Source organism: Chroicocephalus ridibundus, chromosome 5, assembly GCF_963924245.1.
Source record: "Chroicocephalus ridibundus chromosome 5, bChrRid1.1, whole genome shotgun sequence".
Taxonomy (NCBI): domain Eukaryota; kingdom Metazoa; phylum Chordata; class Aves; order Charadriiformes; family Laridae; genus Chroicocephalus; species Chroicocephalus ridibundus.
Window position 1 is genome coordinate 56,156,311 of NC_086288.1, and position 22,704 is coordinate 56,179,014.

A 22,704-nucleotide genomic window follows, 5' to 3' on the forward strand; every position below is an offset into this window, starting at 1 on the left:
AAAAAATAATCCAAAAACATAGCTTATGGAAAAAACAGTTGGTGAAGAAAGGTCTCTGTTACGTACAGACACCTCGGCGTTTAGTTCTGTATTACACTCCAGCTTATCTCAATTTACATTCAAGCAATGATTCAAACAGAAAAATGCGCAAAAGTAGCAGGAGAGGCATCCTATTAAAAGTCCTCAATACAGCGTAGATGTGCAGGCAATGAGCAGAGGATAGCCGTATACATCAGCTGTCCTTAGCAACCAGTCAGCTGTGAGAAATGAGCCTGACTCCCGGAGGTAAACCTGCAGGATAACATACATTCGCAACAGCAATTTTTCTCTCATTAGAGTACAATTGGACACCCAGTTTGGAATAGTCATGCTTTGTTAGGAAGGGGAAGGAACTCTTTCCACACAGACTAGTCAGCGCAGAGTGGAAAATCAGTTATGCTCATCACATCTGCGGTTTTCTAGGATCCCTAGCATTTGCAGGCTTGTAGATGCTGTTGATTTGATGCTGTCGTAAGTCCTTATTATGGGAAGAAGTTCCCCATCATTCTGCCACATCTCCTTTATTCAGATATTATAGCACTGTTTTCCTCTGAGAAATTTGTGCGATGACGTATTTTAATTCAGGAAGGAGACTACTGTCAAGGTTTAAAGCCGCATTTAAGTTATGCTTTAGTTTAAAAATATTTTAATTTTAATGCTCTTAAATGCCTTTAAAATTGATTTTTAAATGAAAAAGCAGTTAAACTTTTAAATAAGTGTAAATCTATTAAAGTGTCATTTTATATATCTGTTATTCTTCTGGTTCTTCAGGAGAGAACGACACAGGGAAGAGGAGGAGAAGGGCAACCAGCACAGAATGGGCCCATGCCCAATTTCTCTTCCTCTGACAGAGAAATTAGACTGATGACACTTGGTCTGGATTTTAACATTTTTTAGATCTACTGTAAACTTCACAGTTGTCTTCATTACCCTTTAAGGCTATTTATCTGTCCTGACTTTCTTTTTTGTCTTTCTATACTCTTCCATAAACAAGAACGGAGGAGGGAAAGTAGTGCAGCCCTGTATTTGAAAGTATTTTTTACAGATGGTGACATAATGTAATGTGTTATTTTTGTATGAATTTTGTGATTTTACCTCCTTTAAGCATAATGTTTTAAAAAAGCTTTAGACTGCATTTGTGAGAACGATGTCATTCATAGACAATTATAAATCATACTAGAACCCTAGAAATGGCACCAGCTTCCAATAGGATCCTTTTTTCAGTACAAACAAATGTGGTTGCCTCTTCTACTTCTCAGCAAACAGAGTTTGCAGAGTTGTAAAGAGTCACAAACGGCCTCATTGCTCAGCAAACACAAATGTTCAGTATTGATTGCCACCAGCCGCATCTATTCTTCTGTCTATTTGTTTATTTTCTATAACAAAAGCTCCATTGCAGCTCAAAAATAAAGCTAAAGTTGTTATGCAAATGGAGAACTGGAAATTAAAGAAACTAAGTTGAAGAAAACACAGTTCCTGCTTCCAATTGCTATGAAGCTGAAATCTAATTAACATCACTGAAGGCAGCTTTTCAAAACTGTTTCATATGGTACCGAGGTTCCCAAAAGTCGTAGTCCCTTCATGTCTCCTAAGAAAAGTGAGAAGTTTTCAACTGTGGGTCAAGGGAAGATCATGTTTCCCACCCAGAAGGTTTGGGACCTCAGCCCAGAGAGGAGAACCGCTGCAGCAGGACCATGGGAAGGAACAGAGGTTCCCAGAGGTAGGCAAAGTGCAAATATTTGGGCTATTTTTCTGCAGGAAGAAAATGTTTCAACTTGCTTATGTGTTTTGTTTCAACTCAGTTTGCAGCCTTTGTCTTGCTGGGCTGGGAGATGGTGATTTGGGATTTGGAGCACATTTGTGTGCCTGAATGAAGTCAGAGTGTGTTTGCTTGGGGGGAAATGTGTTACTGGTGTCGCTCGCTGTGACGCTGCTGCTGTTGATTGAAAGGCACCTGCTGTGGCTTACTGCTGAAATTACGGGAATCTTCAATAGAGCGACTGACAGCCCTTGGAGGGGGATAAAAAACACAGAAGGGAAAATGTTAAGGTAAAATTATGTTGGTGGTGAAGCTTGTTGTTTACATAAACTGTTCCTGCTACGAGCCCAACAATGACCTTTTCTCACGTAAGCTGGCGGAGCTCATTCCAGGCAAGGGAAGTATTTGTGAGTGTGGTCAAAAATGAGGATTTCGCAGAAGTTCTGGCAGTTTCCATCTGAGTCACCTCCCGAGAACGGGGTAGCAGCAAGGGTGTGAGGGAGCAAACCACCCCAGCTCGTGTTGATCTACTCTGGCATATGGGCAGTACTTTTGGAGCAAATAAATACTCCCTGCTCTCTCACTCACTGTCCACATCGCATTTTCTGTTCCTTTTCTTTTCCCATTGCTTCTGATCTCTTCAGGTCACTAACTACATGGTGCCTCCTTCGCTGTGGTCCTTAGGTACTTGTCTTACATAAACACTAACAACAGCCATACTCGTGGTTATGCAAGAAAATGTCACCTCTTGAAATCCAGCACAAAAGCATTCAAAATCTCTCCTTTTTCAAAGAGCTGGGTAATCAAGCTTCTTAACTGGTTTCAAAGCAATTTGGTTTCAGTTGATCGCTGAAAATTAATAGACCAGAAAGCCTCTTATTTTCTTAAGAAGAGTACTACGGGGGCTGTTTGGAAGGTAATATGTCCAGAGGAGTCAGAGTACACCTTCTACACTGCACGGACTAAGTGAAAACTGGATCTCCAGCAGTGTCTGTCCTGGCATGTAAATTGTATCCACCAAGATAGCTCTGTGTAGTTACTGAAGCATTGGATATTACTAAAATCTTCCTTTGAAACTGAATATTAGACAGGAAAGAAGAATGGTCAGAATCATAAAAATCAGAATAAAACACCGTGAAACAAGCAACCCATTTTTGCTTTGCATGCTACCCAAACCTAAAGAGCTGTGGTGTGTTCAGTTACTGAATAGGTAAATTCTAAAGCAGTGGAGTTGTGCATGCTTGAAATACATCTGAATATGTGGGGGTTTTCCTGTATTTCGTGCAATCATTTACTCCCTTGCCAAAACAACAATGTATTTCCTTTAGGCAGCATTGAACATACAGCTAGTGCTTGCTTGCTTTATTCACGTGAGTGCAGAACTTGCTAGTCATTTACCAGCGTGACTGCTTGCCCCCAGTTCATTCTGTGCTCTCCTGCTTCCCCGTGCCCTCAGGCCATTCAGCTTAACTCTCAACAAGGCACCAGCTCACGATATTTCATTTTCGGTCCTCAGTGTCAGCAAGATGGAAGCCACCACAGAGAAGATAACATCTCTCAAGCATGTGGTAAACACAGTCCAGTGGCTGGCATTGGATTTGTCTGTCCAACGCCAAACGAGACTCCATTAGAGAATTATGGTCATTAACATGACAGCTCGCCCACAGCAGGGACTGAGCTGAAGCCTTCTGAAGCTGAACACACAAAGTCGAGCAGGACAGCCAAACTCTGCACGGGGGTGCTGTGAAAGCTCTATCTTCTCTGGACCAGGTACCAAGGTAGAAAAAAGAAGAAAGACTTTGCTTTTCAGCTTTAGACCCAAATAGGAGAAACTGTTCAGAAAAACCGACACAAGGAATGTGCTATTCATCCTAAATGTTGCCAGATAAAATAAAGACCCTAGGTAGCACTTGTGCTTCTGAAGAGAACTGTTGGAGGAAAAGCTGGCCATCGTGAGGATCCCATGTACACAAATACCCCAAACTTGTCAGCAGTAGCACCCAAACCAGATACTGACTTTTTCAGATGTATGTATGTGCTCTGCCTGTGTGACTGGTTAACACCAGAAATGGTAGAGTGCTTGGGAACACTGTGTCTTGGAAAGAAGAGAAATTTGATTACCTTCTAAATCTGCTACCTCAAGTGGGAATGATTCATTGATGCCAGTACACACAACAGCAAGGAATCCACCATATTAACACAGGCATTTTTCATTTATTGATTTCATGAAACAAATGCTAAGCAAAGCATGCAATTGCCAGACAAGGAAAAAACACTGTTATTAATGGACATAAGGAAACAATCTTGGGAGAAAAATGGCAGTAGTTTGAACAGCGAAGTGTGCAGAGGTTATGGCAAAGTTCTGTGACCCAGAGATCATCTTTTCACTACATGTTTGCACAGCTTCTAGCTCAGTGGGAGTCTTGATCTATGACTTTGCCCCCTAAGCTGTAATCCATATAGCAGTGCTAACAACATATGTCATCTGTAAATTAGTCTCCAGCTCTCAGCAGCATAGTAGATAATCACATCTAGTGTCTTCTTATTCTGTGCTTCAAACATCCTCCAGTAAGTTACATTAACAGTAGACTTCATTCCCTTGCTGGAGGCTGTGAGCCAAAAGATGAAAGGAATTAAGAAAATAAAGCATGCATAAACAAAAAAAGCAAAAAAACATTACATTCCCCAAGGCATCTATGCTTCAGAAGTACCAATGGTCACATGGTTTATTAAAGATGATTCTGAATTATGCAGTAAAAACTTCACCATAGAGTCAACCAAAGCATCACTTAACTAGGCAGTTGCACACAAGTACTTGTCCACAACTTTTTCTGGGCGTTTTTTCTTACCATGTGTGCTCTAGCCACATGTGTGCACACAGTTTCAAGTAGAAGAGTACTCTTAATGAATTCAATAGTATGCCTAAATTTGGATGTTCTGCAGAGTTTTGCTGGATGTGGACCTTGGATTTCCCCCCAAGAAGAACATCATCTTCTCCTTTTAACCAGTTCTTTCTTAAAAAAAGAGGTCAGCATCAGGTGCTGATCTCCGACACAGATGGAACTCCTTCATGTATTGCACTGAAAACTCAAGCAATTTATACACCAGTTCTATATGAAGAATCTCTCAGCATCAGCAGTCTAATCCAAAATTAGCTTGTATTTCTTCCAAGAATGTAATTGTCACACCTACTGTTTAATATCAGCTTAAGCAGCAGAACGATCTGAGGGGGAAGAAATGCCCTCATTCACATTAGTCTTATCCTAGTTTTTAAGTATCTGCTTTCTCATTACTAGAATCATTTGCTAAGAAATGATGGTGTGTTCAACACTGCCCAAAACACTTATGAAAACTTAGTCCCTACCCAGCAGTGCCTTTCAGCAAAAGGAGCTACAAAATCCATGGCAAGGCTTGTGATGTTTTTATCTCTGAGTGCAGCCATTTTTCTGTATCACTCCAGCATCAAACACTGGCACCTCTCGGCTTCTTTGTCCACTTAAGACAGGACCCATCCACCTGCTGGCTCTTCCTTTGCTCTGCTGTCCCTTGGGGCAGTTGGTAGTGGAGGGAGCACCAAGAAAGACATTCCTGGAGCTCGCTGGCATGAGGGGCTGTGATCCTCACAGGCTTTGCTTGGGCAGCAGAGGTGGGATGCCCGTCACTGGGGCTGGTTGCAGTGGCATCTCTCATGGTTTGGCCTCACTTTTGCTCATCTGAGCTGCGTCCAGCCCACAATTGCCTGTTGTCTTGTGGTCAGAACCCGCAAAATGAATACAGTTAAATAAATAAAAAGTTTGATAAATAAATGTTCAATAAATAAAGAAGACAGATAAATAAATAAATGTGTTAAATAAATAAAGCTGAAAAAAGAATGGACTAGAATGTCATTCAGTCATAGCTGTCAGAGCAGCTATGGCCTCTTAGTAGCTCCATCTGAGGGCAGAAGCCACGTCCTAAGCAAGGGTCGGACTGTGATAGCTTTAATCATGTTACTGCATCTGTTGTGCTGTTCCTGACGCTAGCTGCCAAGGGGGATGCAAGAAGAAAATATAACTTGACTTTTTTCATAGGTCCATCTTCAGTAAGCGAAAAGAAAAGAATGCATAAAAGAGTAAACATACATCTATGTCTTCTCTCATCTCCTGTCTTGCACGATTTTTCCTCTATAGTCACAAGCCGGAATTTTGCATTGCAGCAAATTCTGACTTACAACAATTGCCATTGCCCAGGTCTGTCTCTCACACGACAAAAGCAAGTGCTGGATATGCAAATTTTTTCCATGATTTTTTTGCTCTTTTTTTGCTCTTGCTTTATGGCAAGATAATACAGGGCTGTCCTTGGGCAGTGCTCTCTGTGTTTGGAAAGTGCCTATTGTTGGTCCACAGCCCCAGCTGGTAAAAACAAAGAAAAATGTGAAAAACACAATTCAACATGCACTGACTTCCAGATTCCAGACCCAGTACTGGTTTGTTTTCTGTTCAAAGTTTGAATTCTTGTAATACAGTGCCTGTGTGTGCATATGTGTGTGTGTGTGTGTGGTTTGGCTTCAATATTTCCTGGAGGAATGTGTCCGCACAGCTAAACAAAATACCTCCCTGGGGGCAGCTTGTGCTTTACAGTTGCTGCAGCACGGAAAGAAAATCAGATTTTACAAAGACAGAAATGGAGTACATCCTGCCAGGGTATAAGAAAAGCTTCATGCTTGACATCATTAATGGTCAAATTATAACATCAAAAAATAGTATTTTACTCCAGTGCATTTAGATTAGGAGCCTTGAAACCTTGCCTATCTCTGCGGGAAAAGAATGAGAAAAAAATACATTAAAATAATCAATATTTTCTAGCTATAAAAGGACTACGACCAGGCACCTTTTCCAGTTCTCTCTATAAACATGTTCCACATTCTTTGTAAGTCGCCCTTTTCTCCTGAGGCTTGGTCTGTTAACAAAGAGGTGTATTAAATACAGATGAACAAAAAGATCAGCTCAGAGCTTTTCCTCATGCTTGCAAATGCTGATTCCTCTACAGTGCTACTCAGGCCTGACACCAGGTCTCTCAATGAGGACTCAGCATCCTCAGAGAGCAACAAATACATTTAGCCTTTTCCTAGCAAGTTCAACACTTGATAGCAAGGCTTAGAAAATGCCTCTCACTAAAGATTTTTTTTTGTTCCAACTCCTATCAAAGTACGATGTTAAACAGAGCTGGTTTATTGGCATCAAGAACCGACGCACTGTGTTTGGAAATGTAGCCCTTCTTTGAAAAGGATGTGTAAAGCAGAATCAAAGAGTCTGCTTTGATCACTTTGATACTTTCCTGAATGTTTTTTGGTTTCTTTGACTCTTTTCGCTCCATTTCTCTTTGGTGTCAGAGAGAAAATGGTGTGGACAATGCTATCATTCTCCGCCTGGCGCATTGTTTTATTGCAGAAGCTCATGTACCTAAATTATGCAATAGGAATAATTGAAACTGTGCCTTTTTGATGTGAACAAAGTTGATGCCAACCTTTTTTGTTAGTGTACAATTAATGAATAAAATGGGTTGATGTTCTGAGTGCGGCTCATAGCGTGGCAGCTGCTGTGCTGCCTGTACATGTGCTTTTCACATTCCCCAGGAGCACACCCAGCCTTTCTGAGAGCGCCGCGTAGCTGTGTAGTACTGCTTGCACAGCAGTTTTAATGCCGTATTCAGACTGGGGTCCAGTGGGGCAACTCTACTTCTCCGGTCAATGCATTACCATGTCCTCTGGGTTGGACGCTGAGGCCTCCAGCCTCTATTGCAGGCAGCTGTGGGCTCTCTCATAGAAAGCCATGGACCATCGCCCCATGCCTCTGCAGCTCCCAGTTCTCTCATGAGTCAAAGCGAGGGCTGCTGGTCAGCAATCAAGGCAGCGCACAACCCAAAGGGCAGCACAGAAGTGTAGTTTCTGGCTTTCCTGGGCTCTGTAGCCTTTGTCTGCCTAGATTTCTAACTTTTTGACTGACCGGGATGTGCATGTGTAGAGAGGTTGTCTACCACCTCCCTTTCCATCCCTATTACAGAACTTCCCAGTGACAGCTATGGGAAAACGGGCTATCAATAAGGAGGCTGAGATGGGGCTGGAGTGCCCTGAGCCTCAGAGCCGACAGCCAGCTTTGCCAGGAGAGCAGGACAAGGACCCAGCTGTTGGAAAAGTAACTGGGGTGACAAGGAGAGGGAGGTAGAATGCCCACATTGTCCCATCTCTCCTGTTCACTGAATGTTCTCACTGTTCTTTCTGCACCTCACACAGTCTGAATTCATCCTCCTCGACCATGGGTGACCAAAAGTGCATGTAATACACCAGATGAGCAGATCCCTGCTTTTACACCGGTGTCAAAACTCCTTGTCCCTGCTGGCTATAACTCCTTTGACACATCCTAAGATTATATTCACCTTTTTCATGGCAATTCTGACTAGTGGCTAGTATTTATCCCATGATTGATGAAATAATATGTAGTAATAAACTTAGCATATTTTTTTGCGTCCTCTGTCATTGCCGTATAATGACCTCTCGCATTACAGTAGAAATTCTATGCAAAAACTCATAGCCAAACACATAATACTATTGGATTAATTATTTCCATTAATCCTGTCTCTAGCAATCTTTATTTCTTTAGGCTATTCTGATCTTCTATGTTGATACTGGTTCCTAAACTTTGGGTTTTAGTTATGTCAGTGGAAGGGTGTATGGTAATACTTGTCACAAAGATAGATTGTGCTTAATATAGTAAAGATAATGCTTCAGCTGTGTCTGTCTTTGTGTGACCAGCAAGTCATTATTTCATACAAACTGCTTGATTATAAGGTAGATGATTAATATATTAACTCTGGATAATTTAATGTAAACAGACAGAGTTTTCATTTACTATTTACCCAAGATTATTGGGGAACTGGTTGGCCTCTTTCCCTCTTGTGCACTCACACACGCTTTTACCCTTGTTGGGCTATTTATTTGAGGAACAATGTTTTAACAAAGAACATTTAAATTGCCTCTGCAAACTTTAGCATGACTTTACTCTTGTATACTCTATGTATATGTATATCAGAAGGACACTTTACATTTCAAAAGCAACACGCTTCTCACAGTTTTTTGAAGGCGGCTTCTTATTTCAAGAGAGCTTCTCATTTGCAAGGGCAGCCTCAGCTCTCAGCAAGAGAGATCATGGCAGTGACTCACTAGCTCTCATTGCTGATAAGATTGCTTTTTGCCCCAAATGCAGTTTGCCTGGTTTTCAGCTTGGGAAACTTCTTTAAATTCACCAGTGACTTTGCCAGCTAGACAACGACAGCATCAGAGTGTGAATCACACCATTTCAATGGGCTGATTGTGAAATAAATATGAACAGGAACAGCAGGGGGCTGGCTTTTCTTTAGCAGTCACAGTTTCCTTTTCACTATATGCCCTTAAAATGCCCAGGCAGCCTATTAGCAAAGGGGAAGATTGATAGAATCGCATTTACATTTTAAATCAAGCCAAGTTCTCACTTCCCTAGCCACAACCCTTCTAAAACATCAAACAAACAAACAAACAAAACAAAACAAAACAAGAAAAGCTGCAGCCAAATAGAAAAGGAGGAAAATAAATGTTCATTTGATTAGCCTTCTAATGGAAATTAGCTTAATGGTCCAAAGTTAAAAGCATAGATGTTAAAGACCTTGGCTTGTTCTACATGTGAAAGGCATAACACTGCAACTGGGGTGATTCTTCACTCAAAATATTTCTCTTCGTGCCATCCCTCCGTGCTTTCCTCAGTACATTACCCAGCTGTAATGTTGTCTCAGTTTTGTGTCATTATTTCTGTTTCCTTTGGGGAGTAACTACAAGGGTAAAACGAAACTTTTGAAAACCAAGAGAGTAAGTAGACCTGGTGTTGCTGAGAAAGTCCCCCAAGCCACCCTTGGATCTGATTCACCTTTCACCCAGCTGGTGGCCATGAACACCCATGCCGAGGTGGGCTGTGGGTTAACGTGCCACTGGGCACTCTCTGGGAAGCTTCCTGGGAACCAGCTGGGCAGGCAGGAGGGGGCCCATTTGGCACCTCATCCTTGCACGTGTTCTCAAAACTACCTGTTGAACACTGCCTACAGCCAGCCAGATGGATGGGGGCAACATGCCACGGCTCTGCCTCTGCTGGTATGGCAGGGCAACCTCCTGGTGTAGACAAGACCCTGCTGCAAGTTACGGTCTTATTCCTATAGACTGCTATCAACGATACCATGCATGTAGGCAGCTACACTTCACGTGTCTTCAGCTAATTCTTTTCTTAGTCACTTGACTCAAATAGAAACTAAAAACACACTTGTAGGGAAACTTAGTCACCTGGAAATTCATTACATGTGGGTCAGAAGCAGAAGGAGATACTTTTTGCTTTTTTATTTTTATCAAAAAGGATTTAAAACAGAAAAGTTGCAATGAAGAATGAAATTTAGGTTTAAATGACAATTACGTCTGAAACACAGCCTGTTATTGACACCAGTTTCTGACACGCTCAGACATTTATTTTTCCTTTGTTTCAAGGCAAGTTGACAGAACAAAAATATAATTATTAAATTTATTGATTTTCTTAAACTGAATGAAACTCCACTTATTTTCATCACTTCTGAATTTTACCTAGTAGAGGAGATCATCAACTATTCCACCCTATTTTATACATATTTTTTTTATTCCGTAGAAGAGTCTTTACACCTGTAGAATGTACTTGTCACGTTGTTTGGTTTTAGGGCACTGGCAAAGACAGCTTTGAACCTGTGTTGTGTCTCCAACAGACAGGATTCCAAAAGGTAATGCTCTCTGTGAGAAACCAGAAATAATGCATCTGATTTACTCTTGCTTTGGCTTCAGGGCTTTTGTGCTGCTAAGGCCAGTGAACTGAACACAAGTTTTAATCTAGAGTGAGAATGTGGATCTGCAGGAGTCTGTGATTCGTGTCATTGATTTCAGTGACAGCAGGATTTCTTCCACTATGCTTAAATATAAAATGTGAAATGCAGTGTACAGAAAAGAAAGTAGAACTATGTATATGGTCCCATACTTTGCCGTCTCAGCCAGCTGAGATGACAATTTATTTTACCTTGAGGTTGTGCTAGCCTGCTGGAAGAACTGTTGTTTGTATCTAGAAATATACACAGCAACATAAGCTTTGACGTTTGCAGGTTTCTAGGCAAGAATAAATAGAAAACTGAGCCTGCTAGCATGCTAAGCAGGTACTAAAAAGTTCCTGTGCAGGCTGTAGCACAGCAGAGAAGTCTCTTTGGATTCCTGCTTGGCTTGGACCGCGTTGCTATACAGAGCTGCACTTTCAGTCTCATCCATTTATTTTCTTTTAGTGACATAACGCTTCTGAAAGGTGCGGGAATACCAGTCCTAGAAAATTAAGTCCCTCATCTCCTTGCAGATTAACCACAGCATAGACAAGAGCTCCTTGGAGGGACAACCTCTGAGAGCAGATAGCTCAGACCTTGCATTTTTTCAGCCCTTGAATTCCCCAGTGGGCTTGTACTGGGGACAAATTTTGTAGATGAATACATTTATTTGTATCAACTCTGATACATTCCGTACTGGCTGACATCATTTTTCATCAGGAGTGTAATTGGGGAGGGTGGGAAGCTGACCAGAAATGGTAAAGACCTGGAGCTATCTGCCACATTTGCATGTGGAGGGAGAGGGGGAGCGAGGGCAGGGGAGGGCAGGAAAACGTGAATAACTGGTTCTTACCGCTGAGCACTTACTGGTCTAAACCTAGGCAAGGCTCTCTGCCCAAAACCCTGTTATTGAGGCCCTGACTTCAGTGTTGATAAAGAATGGTATTACCTTAAGATAACTGAGACACGTGAGCGGTCTCGAAGCCCAGACGGAGCGCAGACAAGGCACTTGTGTGCTACCGGGAGGAAAGGAGGCAGCTCTGCCCGAGCCCACTGAAAGCACTGCTGTTATTTCACCGGAGAGGTCTGTGAGTTACTCTGAGGTAAAATTGCCTTTTTCTTAGCCAGGCAGTGAAGGCTTAAGACTCTAAATCCTGCATTACTTCAATCAATAAGCCTTGCAGTCACTGAAAAGACTATCACTGACAGGGCTAAAACAGCGTAATCTCCCGTCTCCCTGGTGTTGATGGCTGCATTCCCACAGCGTCCGTGGGAAATACCATTATCCCCATTACACAGACAGCAGCCAAGACACAGATAAACCAGGCTACGTCTGCACCGCAGCGACAGACACTCGTGTGAACATCTCCCAGCCATCCCGGGCACTGCTGAGCCCCATTTACCCTAGGGGACTCAGGAGCCTGCTGCCCGAGCCCCTGTCCCACTGCGAAGGGATGCTGGACACTCCGCCCACGGAGAGGGCTGGTAAGCACAGTCAGCATCAGTGATTTGGTCACTGGTCTGAGGCAGCACAAGAAAATTATTCCTGTTCCCCAGCCCTGCTGGGCTGTCCTGTCTCTGTCCTGGACCACAGGGCTCCCCATTTCCATATGTTTTCCTGCAGGGAAAGTACTCCATGCTAGGTTCGTGCTGGCAAGACCTCCAGATTTCAGAACATCTTGTTTCTTTTTCTGACCCAAATGGCTTAGCTGCTTCTAGAACCGTTTTATCTAAGAACAGGCTTTTGAGAAGTAACATCTGTTTTCTCAATATATATGTAAATTTTTAAAAATAACAACAGCAGTGTAGAAAAAAGAAGCCCATACCAGTGAGTAAGCAAAGAGTACTTTTGCTCAACTCTCACGGGGACGCTGTCTTGCAACATCAGCCTGGTGACAGGTCCTGCCTGCATGCCATGTCCATTGCCTACAGCTTGGCCAAGCCGTGCAGATCACCAGCAGAGACTTATTGCTAGCGTGAAAGAGAAAAGGAGACACGTTGTATTACCCCAGCTTCATAAACAGGCACCCTTTGCTGCTGTACCCACCTTCCCTTCTGTACTGGGGTAGCTGGCAGCGTTGTGTACCAGCACCCCCAAGACACACAACCCGTACCCCAAAATTCAGTGCGGATGTCTACAAAAAGGCTTAACAAAGTGCATTGTTGCACGGTGAGGAAAAACACGACAAGACAACACCTTAACCAAAAAGCCAGGCTTTCCAAACAGCTTGTGAACACCTCTTTTGTGCTGAGATGGAAGCCTGCAGGGCAGTTTAGCCCTGCTCTGAAGCAAGAAGTGGCACCTTTGCCACAACAGCCAGCTGAGTCACCGAGTCGCGTCTTAAATACACAGGGCTTTCTCTGTAAAGTACCGTTTTACTTTTCCTATTTTTCAATATAATCAGAAACTCATTTCATGAGGTGTCTCATGGCAGCCCCCAACTATTTTAAAATAAATATTTTCGTTAAACAAGTGGATTTTGGTATTAGGAAGTCAGCAACTTGAAAGGGCTTTTGTCAAAATTTGGTGGAGGCCCTGCTAGACTGTTCAAACATGGGAGGAATTTCTGCCTTCATAGTGAGTCCTTTGACTTTTAGAAAAATATTATTGTTTGAGTTTTCAGAAACTTGGAAGCAAAAGGACAACATAGCTCAAATTTTTTTTAAAAAACTATATACACAGTTATGTCATGATAGGCTTCCAATTTTCCTCTCAGCCCATGTGTCTGCTTTTGCTATGGAATATTCCTTATAAAAGAGTAAACAAAAGCACTGTAAATAGCACTCAGGGCTATCGTGACATCATCAGCCTCAAGAGTTGATGCAAAACTCAGAGAATGTGTGTCCTGAGCCCTCGGAGCCCTCATATGCCCACTGAATTGAGGAGTATGGTAAAGATGTGTCTGTGGTGGAGATGTCCGTGTCATGATGATTGTCACAGATATGGTGGTACTGATTGACTTCTGCTGTGCTCCCTTCTAATGCCAGCCTGAGCACTGTCCCACTGACTGGAAGGGTTGTAAATAGCAGCTTCTCCATAGAGGCAATCCTTAGGCGAGTTTTGACTCTGACATATTTTGATCTTTGCCCCTTCCCCTCCTGTAGCTCTGAACACTATTTCCATGTCCATTTTGAATATTGCCTCTAAGATGCTATTAGCCTTTGTGAAGAACAGCTTGTGTCTCCCTGTTAAAGACCTTCTCTGCCCAAGGCAGGGTATGCACCAGAATTAGTAAGTGGCTTTGCATAAATGACTGCATAAAAAGAGCCACTGAAAGGAGAGTCTGTAGTTTTGTGGGCTTGGGTAACTGCGTATTTGGTTCAGAGTTGTGCCAGGTGCCTTAGACTGAAAGGACTTCCAGCACCTGGTGTCATAGCAAGTTCTTCTGAAGTCACCAGTGAGCTTCTTAGAGAAACAGAAGTTATTTGCTCATATCTAGACCATAAATTGAATGTATTCAGAGCTCAAGGATAATCTTGCTGATGAGCTACAAATAGAAAACAACTGAGAAGTGAGTATTTGTCTTTTTTGAACTGAGTTGCATATTCTGCATGCTGAGATGTGCAGAAGTGCGGATGAGCTAGTAGGCGTTGGAAAATATCCATCTGGGTTAGAGTCAACTATGCATGTAATCTGGCCCAGGGAGCAGAAGATTTAGGTGAGGAAATTAAGCTCTGGTCCTCCCTTTTTTTCTGAAAAAAAAAAGAAATCCTTTTTTCCTAGTATTTCTGAGAGTAGCTCATTTTTTTTGCTATTTGAGTAGACAGCCATCACAGGTGGCTTTCCTTGAGTTAGTTTATATGAGATCAAAGAGAAACCACAAGGCAGGAATACTGCAACCAAGCAAAAACTTCAGAGCAAATTACTTCAGTCATTTTGACCCTTCACAAAGCAGAAAGTCATTTTTTTTTACTTGGTTAAGCATTTTGGTGAGGCCTTTGCTTTGCTCTCTGGGCCAAGAAGGGCTTGGTCACTCAGCAAGTCGTTACGTTTCCCTGTTCTGCAGAAGAAACTCGATGGGTGAATCATTTCCCTTCCTGTCAGTGCCAAAGCATCTCCGCAAGTGTGCAAAGCTGAGCAAATCTCACCTCAGGACAAGAGCTGCGGGTATGCAGGCTGCAAGTGTCAGGCCAGACAGACTTCTAGTGCAAAGGCATGAATAGTGAGTGGCAGTCCTTTGCTCCCCCTTTCCTTTGTCACTAGCTCAGAACACGGCCATCCAACCCAACACCCTACACCTTCAGAAACCGAGAAAGAAATTAATTCCAGGCCTCCTACTTTTGGGGCAAAAATCGTAAGTCCTCAGTGCTATGCAAGTGCTGGGCATTTCCTCCTCTGGATGTTGTCTTGGAGCTGAGGGCTCTGACTGCAATAGGTGGCATTCAGCGCTTATGCCAGGCTCCCTCAGAAGTGACCACTGAGTGAGGCTTCTGTGACATGGGGTTTGCGCCCCAACTTGACAGACAGGGTATTGCATTAGGCTATAGGTAGCTGCACACTTGCCCCTCTGGCCCTAGGCAACCAATGTATAGCTCAGTTCACAATGAATTTCAAATCAGTGTTGGCACCTTTAACATTATCCAGTCCTAAAGAGATATTTTTAAATAGCTTTCAACTGCCTGAATATGGTCAGGACACAGGACTTTTGGAGAGTTGTTTTGCCTGTGTTTCATGCCAGACAAAATGTTGCCATGAGGCCACAACTGTCACAGTCATTTTGACATCTAACTATCTTTTAGAACATGATCCATAGTATTTAATTGTAGTTTGAAATGGAGTCATCACTTTAGGCTTAATATAGGTAAAATACTAAGAAAGAGAATAACGGGAGGAATAACCCATGCACCAGTACAGGTTGGGGGCTGACCTGCTGGAGAGAAGCTCAGTGGAAAGAGACCTGGGAGTCCTGGTGGACAACAGGATGACCATGAGCCAGCAATGTGCCCTCGTGGCCAAAAAGGCCAATGGCATCCTGGGGTGCATCAAGAAGAGTGTGGCCAGCAGGTCGAGGGAGGTCATCCTCCCCCTCTACTCTGCCTTGGTGAGCCGCACCTGGAGTACTGTGTCCAGTTCTGGGCTCCCCAGTTCAAGAGGGAAAGGAAACTGCTGGAGAGGGTGCAGCAAAGGGCTACCAAGGTGATTAGGGGACTGGAACACCTCTCTTATGAAGAAAGGCTGTGGGTCTCTTCAGTCTGGAAAAAAGACGGCTGAGGGGGGATCTTATCAACACTTATAAATACTTAAAGGGTGGGTGTCAGGAGGATGGGGCCAGGCTCTTTTCAGTGGTGCCCAGGGACAGGACAAGAGGTAATGGGCACAAACTTGAGCATAGGAAGTTCCACCTAAACATGAGGAGGAACTTCTTTACCTTGAGGGTGGCAGAGCACTGGAACAGGCTGCCCAGGGAGGTGGTGGAGTCTCTGTTTCTGGAGGCATTCAAAACCCACCTGGACACGTTCCTGTGCAACCTGCTCTAGGTGACCCTGCTCTGGCAGGGGGGTTGGACTAGGTGATCTCCAGAGGTCCCTTCCAACCCTATGATTCTATGCATATTGGTCCCACTTGAAAAAAAAAAAAAGGCAAATGCTTCATTTTGAAGACACCCTTTAGCGGCAGCTGGATTGCTGACTTCTTGCACTGGGAGAGCATTTATGCTGTTTAGAAGACTGCTCTTCTGGCAGAGCAACTACATTTTAGCAGCTTGGCAAATGAGAATCTGATAGAAGGATAATATTTCACTTTTACCCTCAGCTACTCTTTATAGTAATGAGGTGGTGATTAAGAGTCTATTTCTTTACCAGCAAGGCTCACAGTAAGTAGCATCCTTTCCTTGGACATGCACTAGGTAGCTCTGCTTAGATCTATGATCCAGTTGCCTGGGGCCATCTGACATGATTTCCTGTCTTCCTCTGGCCTCTCCATTCACTTGTCTAGGCAAGAGCCCTTCCCTGAAAATAAGACCCAGCAACCCATTTGCTAAGCTCCATCCTAAATTCCCCACAGCTAGGACTCCCAACTTTTCTTTCCTCTCCAAATATCTTCCACTTTAACCTGCAGGAGCACACAATGTTACGAAACTAATCATTCTTTATGAAGGCAAATAAATGTATAATGATACAGCAGTATGCAGCTCTCTTTCCCTGTTTCATCCAGGTGTTTTGGTGGATTTAAGTTGGACTCCTCTGCAACATATAGAATACTACTTTTTCCCCAAAACTAGTTTTCAAGGCTCTGATTTTCTCTCTAAAATGGCTGATGGGAAACCCCTTTCTTTTAGAGGTGTTCTGTTATTTCCCCTTCTCCCACATTTGGATGAACTCTTCCGGTCTACTGCAATGCCAGAGGATTGTGGTACTTTGTCAGATACTTTACCATTTTGGTTAATACTTAGCTAGATCCGAATTTGAAAGGTGGTGTGGGGTTTTTTTGGGGGACAGGGTGGGGATAACTTGTGAAATGATCAGTTCTTCATTCAAGGGTACCTCCATTTTATAGGACAATTAACACGTAAGAGCAACATATGTTCAGCCTCATGCCTGCATCCCAGCATCTGGATTTCGCAGCTCTGTCTGGCACGTAATAAAAGAACAGAGCCTCATAAATTCGACTCAGAAAGCAAAATAATTTTTATACATTTATGACAGCCATATAGAGATGTATTCATTCTATTTGAGACCACAAATGTGTAAATACATAGGTGTCCCCAAGCAGCCGTAACAAGCACTATTGTTTTCATTAAGAAATTGTGAGCATCTACATAGGTTAAAAGCAGACCTGGGAGGTTCCTTTACAGCAGCAATTTTTCAGACATACTAAGGGTGATAAGCAAGTCTGATTTGTACTGCCAACATATGACACCAGTCCCAGAAGGAATTCTTTCTATCTGCAGCCTGTGTGGCTGCAGATAGAGAGGTGGGCCTGGGCAAACTTTATGAAGTTCAACAACGCCAAGTACAAGGTCCTACACTTGGGTCAGGACAATCCTCGTTATCAATACAGGCTGGAGGATGAAGTGATAGAGAGCAGCCCTGCAGAAAAGGACTTGGGGGTACTCGTGGATGAAAAGCTGGACATGAGCCAGCAATGTGTGCTTGCAGCCCAGAAGGCCAATCACATCCTGGGCTGCATCAAAAGAACCGTGGCCAGCAGATCCAGTGAGGTGATTCTCCCCCTCTACTCTGCTCTCATGAGACCTCACCTGGAGTACTGTGTCCAGGTCTGGAGCCCTCAGCACAAGAAGGACGTGGACCTGTTGGAACAGGTCCAGAGAAGGGCCACGAAGATGATGAGAGGGCTGGAGCACCTCTGCTATGAGGACAGGCTGAGAGTTGGGGTTGTTCAGCCTGGAGAAGAGAAGGCTCTGGGGAGACCTTATAGCAGCCTTCCAGTACCTGGAGGGGAGCTACAAGAAAGCTGGGGAGGGACTGTTTGCAAGGGCATGTAGCGATAGGACGAGGGGCAATGGTTTTAAACTAGAGCAGGGTAGGTTTAGGTTAGACATTAGGAAGAAGTTCTTTACAATGAGGGTGGTGAAACACTGGAACAGGTTGCCCAGAAAAGTGGCAAATGGGGAGGCCCCATCCCTGGAGACATTCAAGGCCAGGCTTGATGAGGCTCTGAGCAGCCTGATCTAGTTGAAGATGTCCCTGCTTACTGCAGGGGGCTTGGGCTAGATGACCTTTAAAGGTCCCTTCCAACCCAACACATTCTATGATTCTACGTAGTCCTACATTATGTTCTAAAGAAAGAAAGAGGCCAAAGCACATACAGGATCAGAGCCCACAACACTTTGATAACCCTGTGCTGTTTCTTACACAAATTTCTGTCACTTGAGATGTTCACTAGGTTGTTTTCTTTCTGGAATGAAAAGTGCCAGTAGTGTTTGTTTTCGTTACCCTCATTCCCTCCTTTCCCTCCTCCGGCAGGAAAGCGCCAGCAGCTCTGCCTCATAGGTTGGCAGGAAATTTAAAACAGCAGCAAGCTGCTGCTTGGACCACCCCCAGACTTTTTTTTTTCCCCCATTGATGCAGGAGACTATTTAGTTGGGGGCTGACTTGTCAAACTCACTCGCTGACGCTTACCAGTAGCTGCCTAACCACTGACGGTGATTTTTTACTCCCTGCCTCCTCCTTCGGACAAGCTCCCCGCAATGAAGATGCTTCTGAGCCTGATAGCTCTGCTCTCTGCTGCCCTGTCAGCCAACGCGGCCCCTCCAACTTGCTACTCGAGGGTGTTGTCTCTGAGCAAAGAAATCACAGAGTCTTTTAAGGAGTTACAGACCTCCAAAGCTGAGGTGAGTCTACCTAAAAGACGCTGCAGGTTGCTTGCTTTTCATACAAGTTTCTCTCGCATCAAAATTGCAATGGGTCTTTCTTCTTTCCTGCAGGACCCATGTGTGGAGACGCTGCCCAGGCTGTACTTGGACATACATGTAAGTTTTCACACTTCTTTCTTACTTCTGAGCAGTAAAAGCAGACAATGAAAAGAGAGGATAGCTCTTAAGATCATACCCCAGAAGAGTGGTTCGAAGTGACTTTTTAAAAGCTTAATTAACTAGAGAGATGAGTGACCAAAAAAAAAATAAACCTCATCTTGAACCTTATTAAAATCCATATGGAGCTTCTGAGATTTTACTTCTTTAAAAATTAAAAAATGAGGAAATCAATATTTTGAAGTTATTACCATGTGTAAATTATTCATTTATAGTGATAGAGCCTTTTCAGAATTAAAATATATGCAACAAAACTTTGAATAATAGTTTTGAAGAAGAAATGCAGAATAAACTTTCTTCACTTAATAAATCTACTTTATTTTGTATCATAAGTGGCTTCTGGCACTGCGGTTTTAATAAAAAGAAGTGCAGGAATACCTCTCTGGCTTTTCCTGTTTTAAAAAGCCACTTGTTGAATCCAGAAAGAAAAAGTATGCCTGAGGATATGGAAGTGCGACACTGAGAAAAGGCAGCAGTAGTCATCTCCCAGCAAAGAGAAAATAGCGTCCTGCCCACATAATTTGTGTCACAGTGTTCTGCCCTGGGATATCTGACACATTTTGCTTCTGTTCCCAGTGCTTCACTGGATAACTAAAAAGTAGATAATATCAGACAAAGCAAGAGATGTCTGACACATTTTGCCAGAGCAACTACACCAACAAGTCTTGCAAGTCAGGACCGTCCAGATCCCAATTCCAGAATTGCCAGTGCCTCACTTCATTGCAAAGACCAAGCAATGTGAGTCCAGTCCCTCAGTTTCCCTTGCTTTAAAGCAAGAGCTGGGATATTTATTTACCTGCTTCACAAGGGTGTTGTGAAATTCATGTCAGCTGTGCTTTATTTTGATAATGCAAAGTCTGAGGTAAAAATGACTCTGAAAAAAAAATTTAATTGGTTCTCACAGTGTTGCCTATTGTCAGGAACAGAGAAATCATGCCTGTGAGATCTTGATTATCTGTTCACCAGCTAAATCAGGTGCTCTCTTAAGAGGGAGACAGTGCACCTATTCAGTAGGTAACTCCACCTACTACAGGAGCAGATTTGATTGTATTGGCACTGCTATCTCCTAAAGCATGTGGGAAAGAAGCTGGCAGGCCAAAACGGCACCTCTGCACTTTTCCAAACACTTATTTGGACCAAACATCTCTGTTATGAAATATTGATGGTGAATTTTCCTAACTAAAGGTTACGTAGATTACACCTACATAGAGGCAGGAATTCAAGGTTCCCACAGAGGCAGTAAGAATTTTGTAAGTGGTGGACAAGAAACATAAATCTGTGTTTGTGCAGGGTTACACATACCTCTTTTGCGTGCTTTGCAGAATTACTGTGTCTTGGCAAAACTCCGTGATTTTGTGGCCTACCCCAGATGTGAGAAAGTGCTTGAAGTGAGTGAGCTGAAGGAAAAAGCCCGGAGCCTGTACACCATCATGATCTCCTACTGCAGAAGGGTAGGTCAAGATGCGCCAAGAGGGACATAGTCTCTGCTTTTAGTCCTCTCTGTCTCCACCCTGTCCCCCAACCAGCAAAACTGGATCAGGGCCTGAGCTTCTCAACATTCTGATATCTTCTGCCTTTCTTGTTATAAATGTTAGCCTTCTCTTTTGTTTCTCCAGGACTTGGTGTTCCTCACTGATGACTGTAGTGCCCTGGAAAATCCTGTTCTGGCTCCCATTGATCCCTCCATCATTGAGAGCTAAAATGGAGTCAACACAAAAGTTGTACCTGGGAAATCTTCAAGGAGACAAAGAGTCAAAATATGTATACACGGTCAACTACGATGTTAACAACTAAGATCTTTTTCATGCACACTAGCAATATTATCTCAGACCTACCCATTTTTCTCCGCCTTGGCAGGAAATGAACTGCATGCCTTGCATACCTACTGAGCTGCTAGGGAAACTACAGTTAGAGAGCATTTTTTTATTTGGCAAGGTATGGTATTTCAGCTTAGCCAAATGTATAAAGTATGTTTTGTTTAAACATTAGATACTAGACATTTTTTTTTACTCTTTTATGAATAACTCAATTCATAAAAAGAAAATACATTATGATCAATATTCTACCCTGACTTAGCAGTTCTTCTTTTATTAGATGGGCATGGAAGGGATCATATTTGTTCTTCTTAAAGTGTTTGATAAGAGCAGATTAACTCTGTACTGGCAGATGTGTCTCTACCTGTATAGCTCATATATATATGCTGATAGATTTTGATGTCAGACTTGTAAGAATAGAGGTGAAAGTAACCTCTCTCTGTGGAAAAAGGTGAAAGTAACCTCTCTCTGTGGAAAACTTAATAAAAACAGCCTTCTAACCCAAGATGCTTGTGTTACATCATGTCTTTCAAGATCAACCCATAAGGTGTCATTCTTATAAACTTACTTTTCACAGTCACTTGCAAGTTGTTTTTCACAGCATAAGACATCTTTAGCTTTGTTTCCATAGCAATGCAAACTTTGCTGTGTCTGCATGACAATGTGTAAGTTTCTACTGTACTGCAAACAATTTCCTTAATGAAATTAGTGGATTTTTTTTTTAATACAGTTTCTGTGTTGTGAGAATGTAAGTTGTGAGGCAGTGGCTCAGAAAGCCCATTAAAGGTTTGGACAGATTGTTAAAACACAGCCCATATACCGAGCTACTGAGATTAATAAAGTTTCCAGATAGTAGTTCCAGAGTCATGGGTCCCTTCAATATCTGCAGGACATAAGACTTTCACACCGAGCAGCTCTTTGGTGCCAAGAATAGAAAGGATCTTCCCCAGATTATTGGAAGTAGCTGCTATTGCCCCAGAGAGTCCCTTCCTTCTCTCTGTGCAAGTGGTTCCTCTTTCTCCTGTATAGTATTTGCTGGTCATTCATCTGCAGCACTGCCAACCCAGGTGGCTTGGTCAGTGGTCTCACCATGTTTTGTAAAATCCCCATCTTCTGTAATCATGGGATTGTGTAACAACCGCAGCTTCGCTATCATCCTGTCATCCCAGTGAATATCTGATGGTATAAACTAAAATGATTGACAACTGTTATGGAAATAAGTGAATCACAATATTCATTGAAAGGAACAGAAATGTGCAGCCGGGAAAAACAGTTTTTTTCTTTATTTTGGAATTACTTTGTCCTGTAGAAACTACTAATCTGATTTTGGCTACAGAAAACTTGACTGTCCCATTGAACCACAGAATGGTGGAAAAACTCTGAACCCAGGAGAGATACAGAGAGGATAGGGTAAACAAGTGCTTTTCTTTCCAGATTGTTTCCATCCTAAGTGTACATTTAAGGAATGTGCCTGTCAGACTTTGTACTTCTCTCCTGAAGATGAGGTCCTCATGTGCTAACCTTACTAATCCTCTAGATGTGCCATTCTGCCCACAGAGAGCTCAGCAGGGTTCCACTCAGGTGTTTCTATGGGCATCTGGTAGAGACAGTAACAGCTCATCAATCTGATCTAGTGCCCGGCTAAACCCAAAACTGTGCAACAGCTCAGATGGTAGTCCTACTATCAGAAAAACCATTGCTTTGTTTGCCTTTTAGG

At 42.9% G+C, this 22,704-nt stretch overlaps 1 protein-coding gene across 1 annotated transcript; it reads left to right on the forward strand.

The window, feature by feature from the left end:
* The first annotated feature begins 1,742 nt into the window (after positions 1–1,742).
* On the forward strand, positions 1,743–21,028 carry CYTL1 (cytokine like 1). Its single transcript, XM_063336747.1, has 5 exons — positions 1,743–1,759; positions 18,823–18,975; positions 19,069–19,113; positions 20,496–20,624; positions 20,790–21,028. The coding sequence occupies exons 2-5, from the start codon at positions 18,832–18,834 to the stop codon at positions 20,871–20,873; spliced, it is 402 nt and encodes a 133-aa protein (XP_063192817.1). The 5' UTR covers positions 1,743–1,759; positions 18,823–18,831; the 3' UTR covers positions 20,874–21,028.
* Positions 21,029–22,704: the final 1,676 nt, after the last annotated feature.

Excerpts from the sequence above, each read along its gene's own strand:
- CYTL1 (XM_063336747.1), top strand. The coding sequence starts at position 18,832 with ATGAAGATGCTTCTGAGCCTGATAGCTCTGCTCTCTGCTGCCCTGTCA. Across the intron at positions 18,976-19,068 it reads TACAGACCTCCAAAGCTGAG|GACCCATGTGTGGAGACGCT; the intron begins GTGAGTCTACCT and ends TCTTTCCTGCAG. Across the intron at positions 20,625-20,789 it reads TGATCTCCTACTGCAGAAGG|GACTTGGTGTTCCTCACTGA; the intron begins GTAGGTCAAGAT and ends TTGTTTCTCCAG.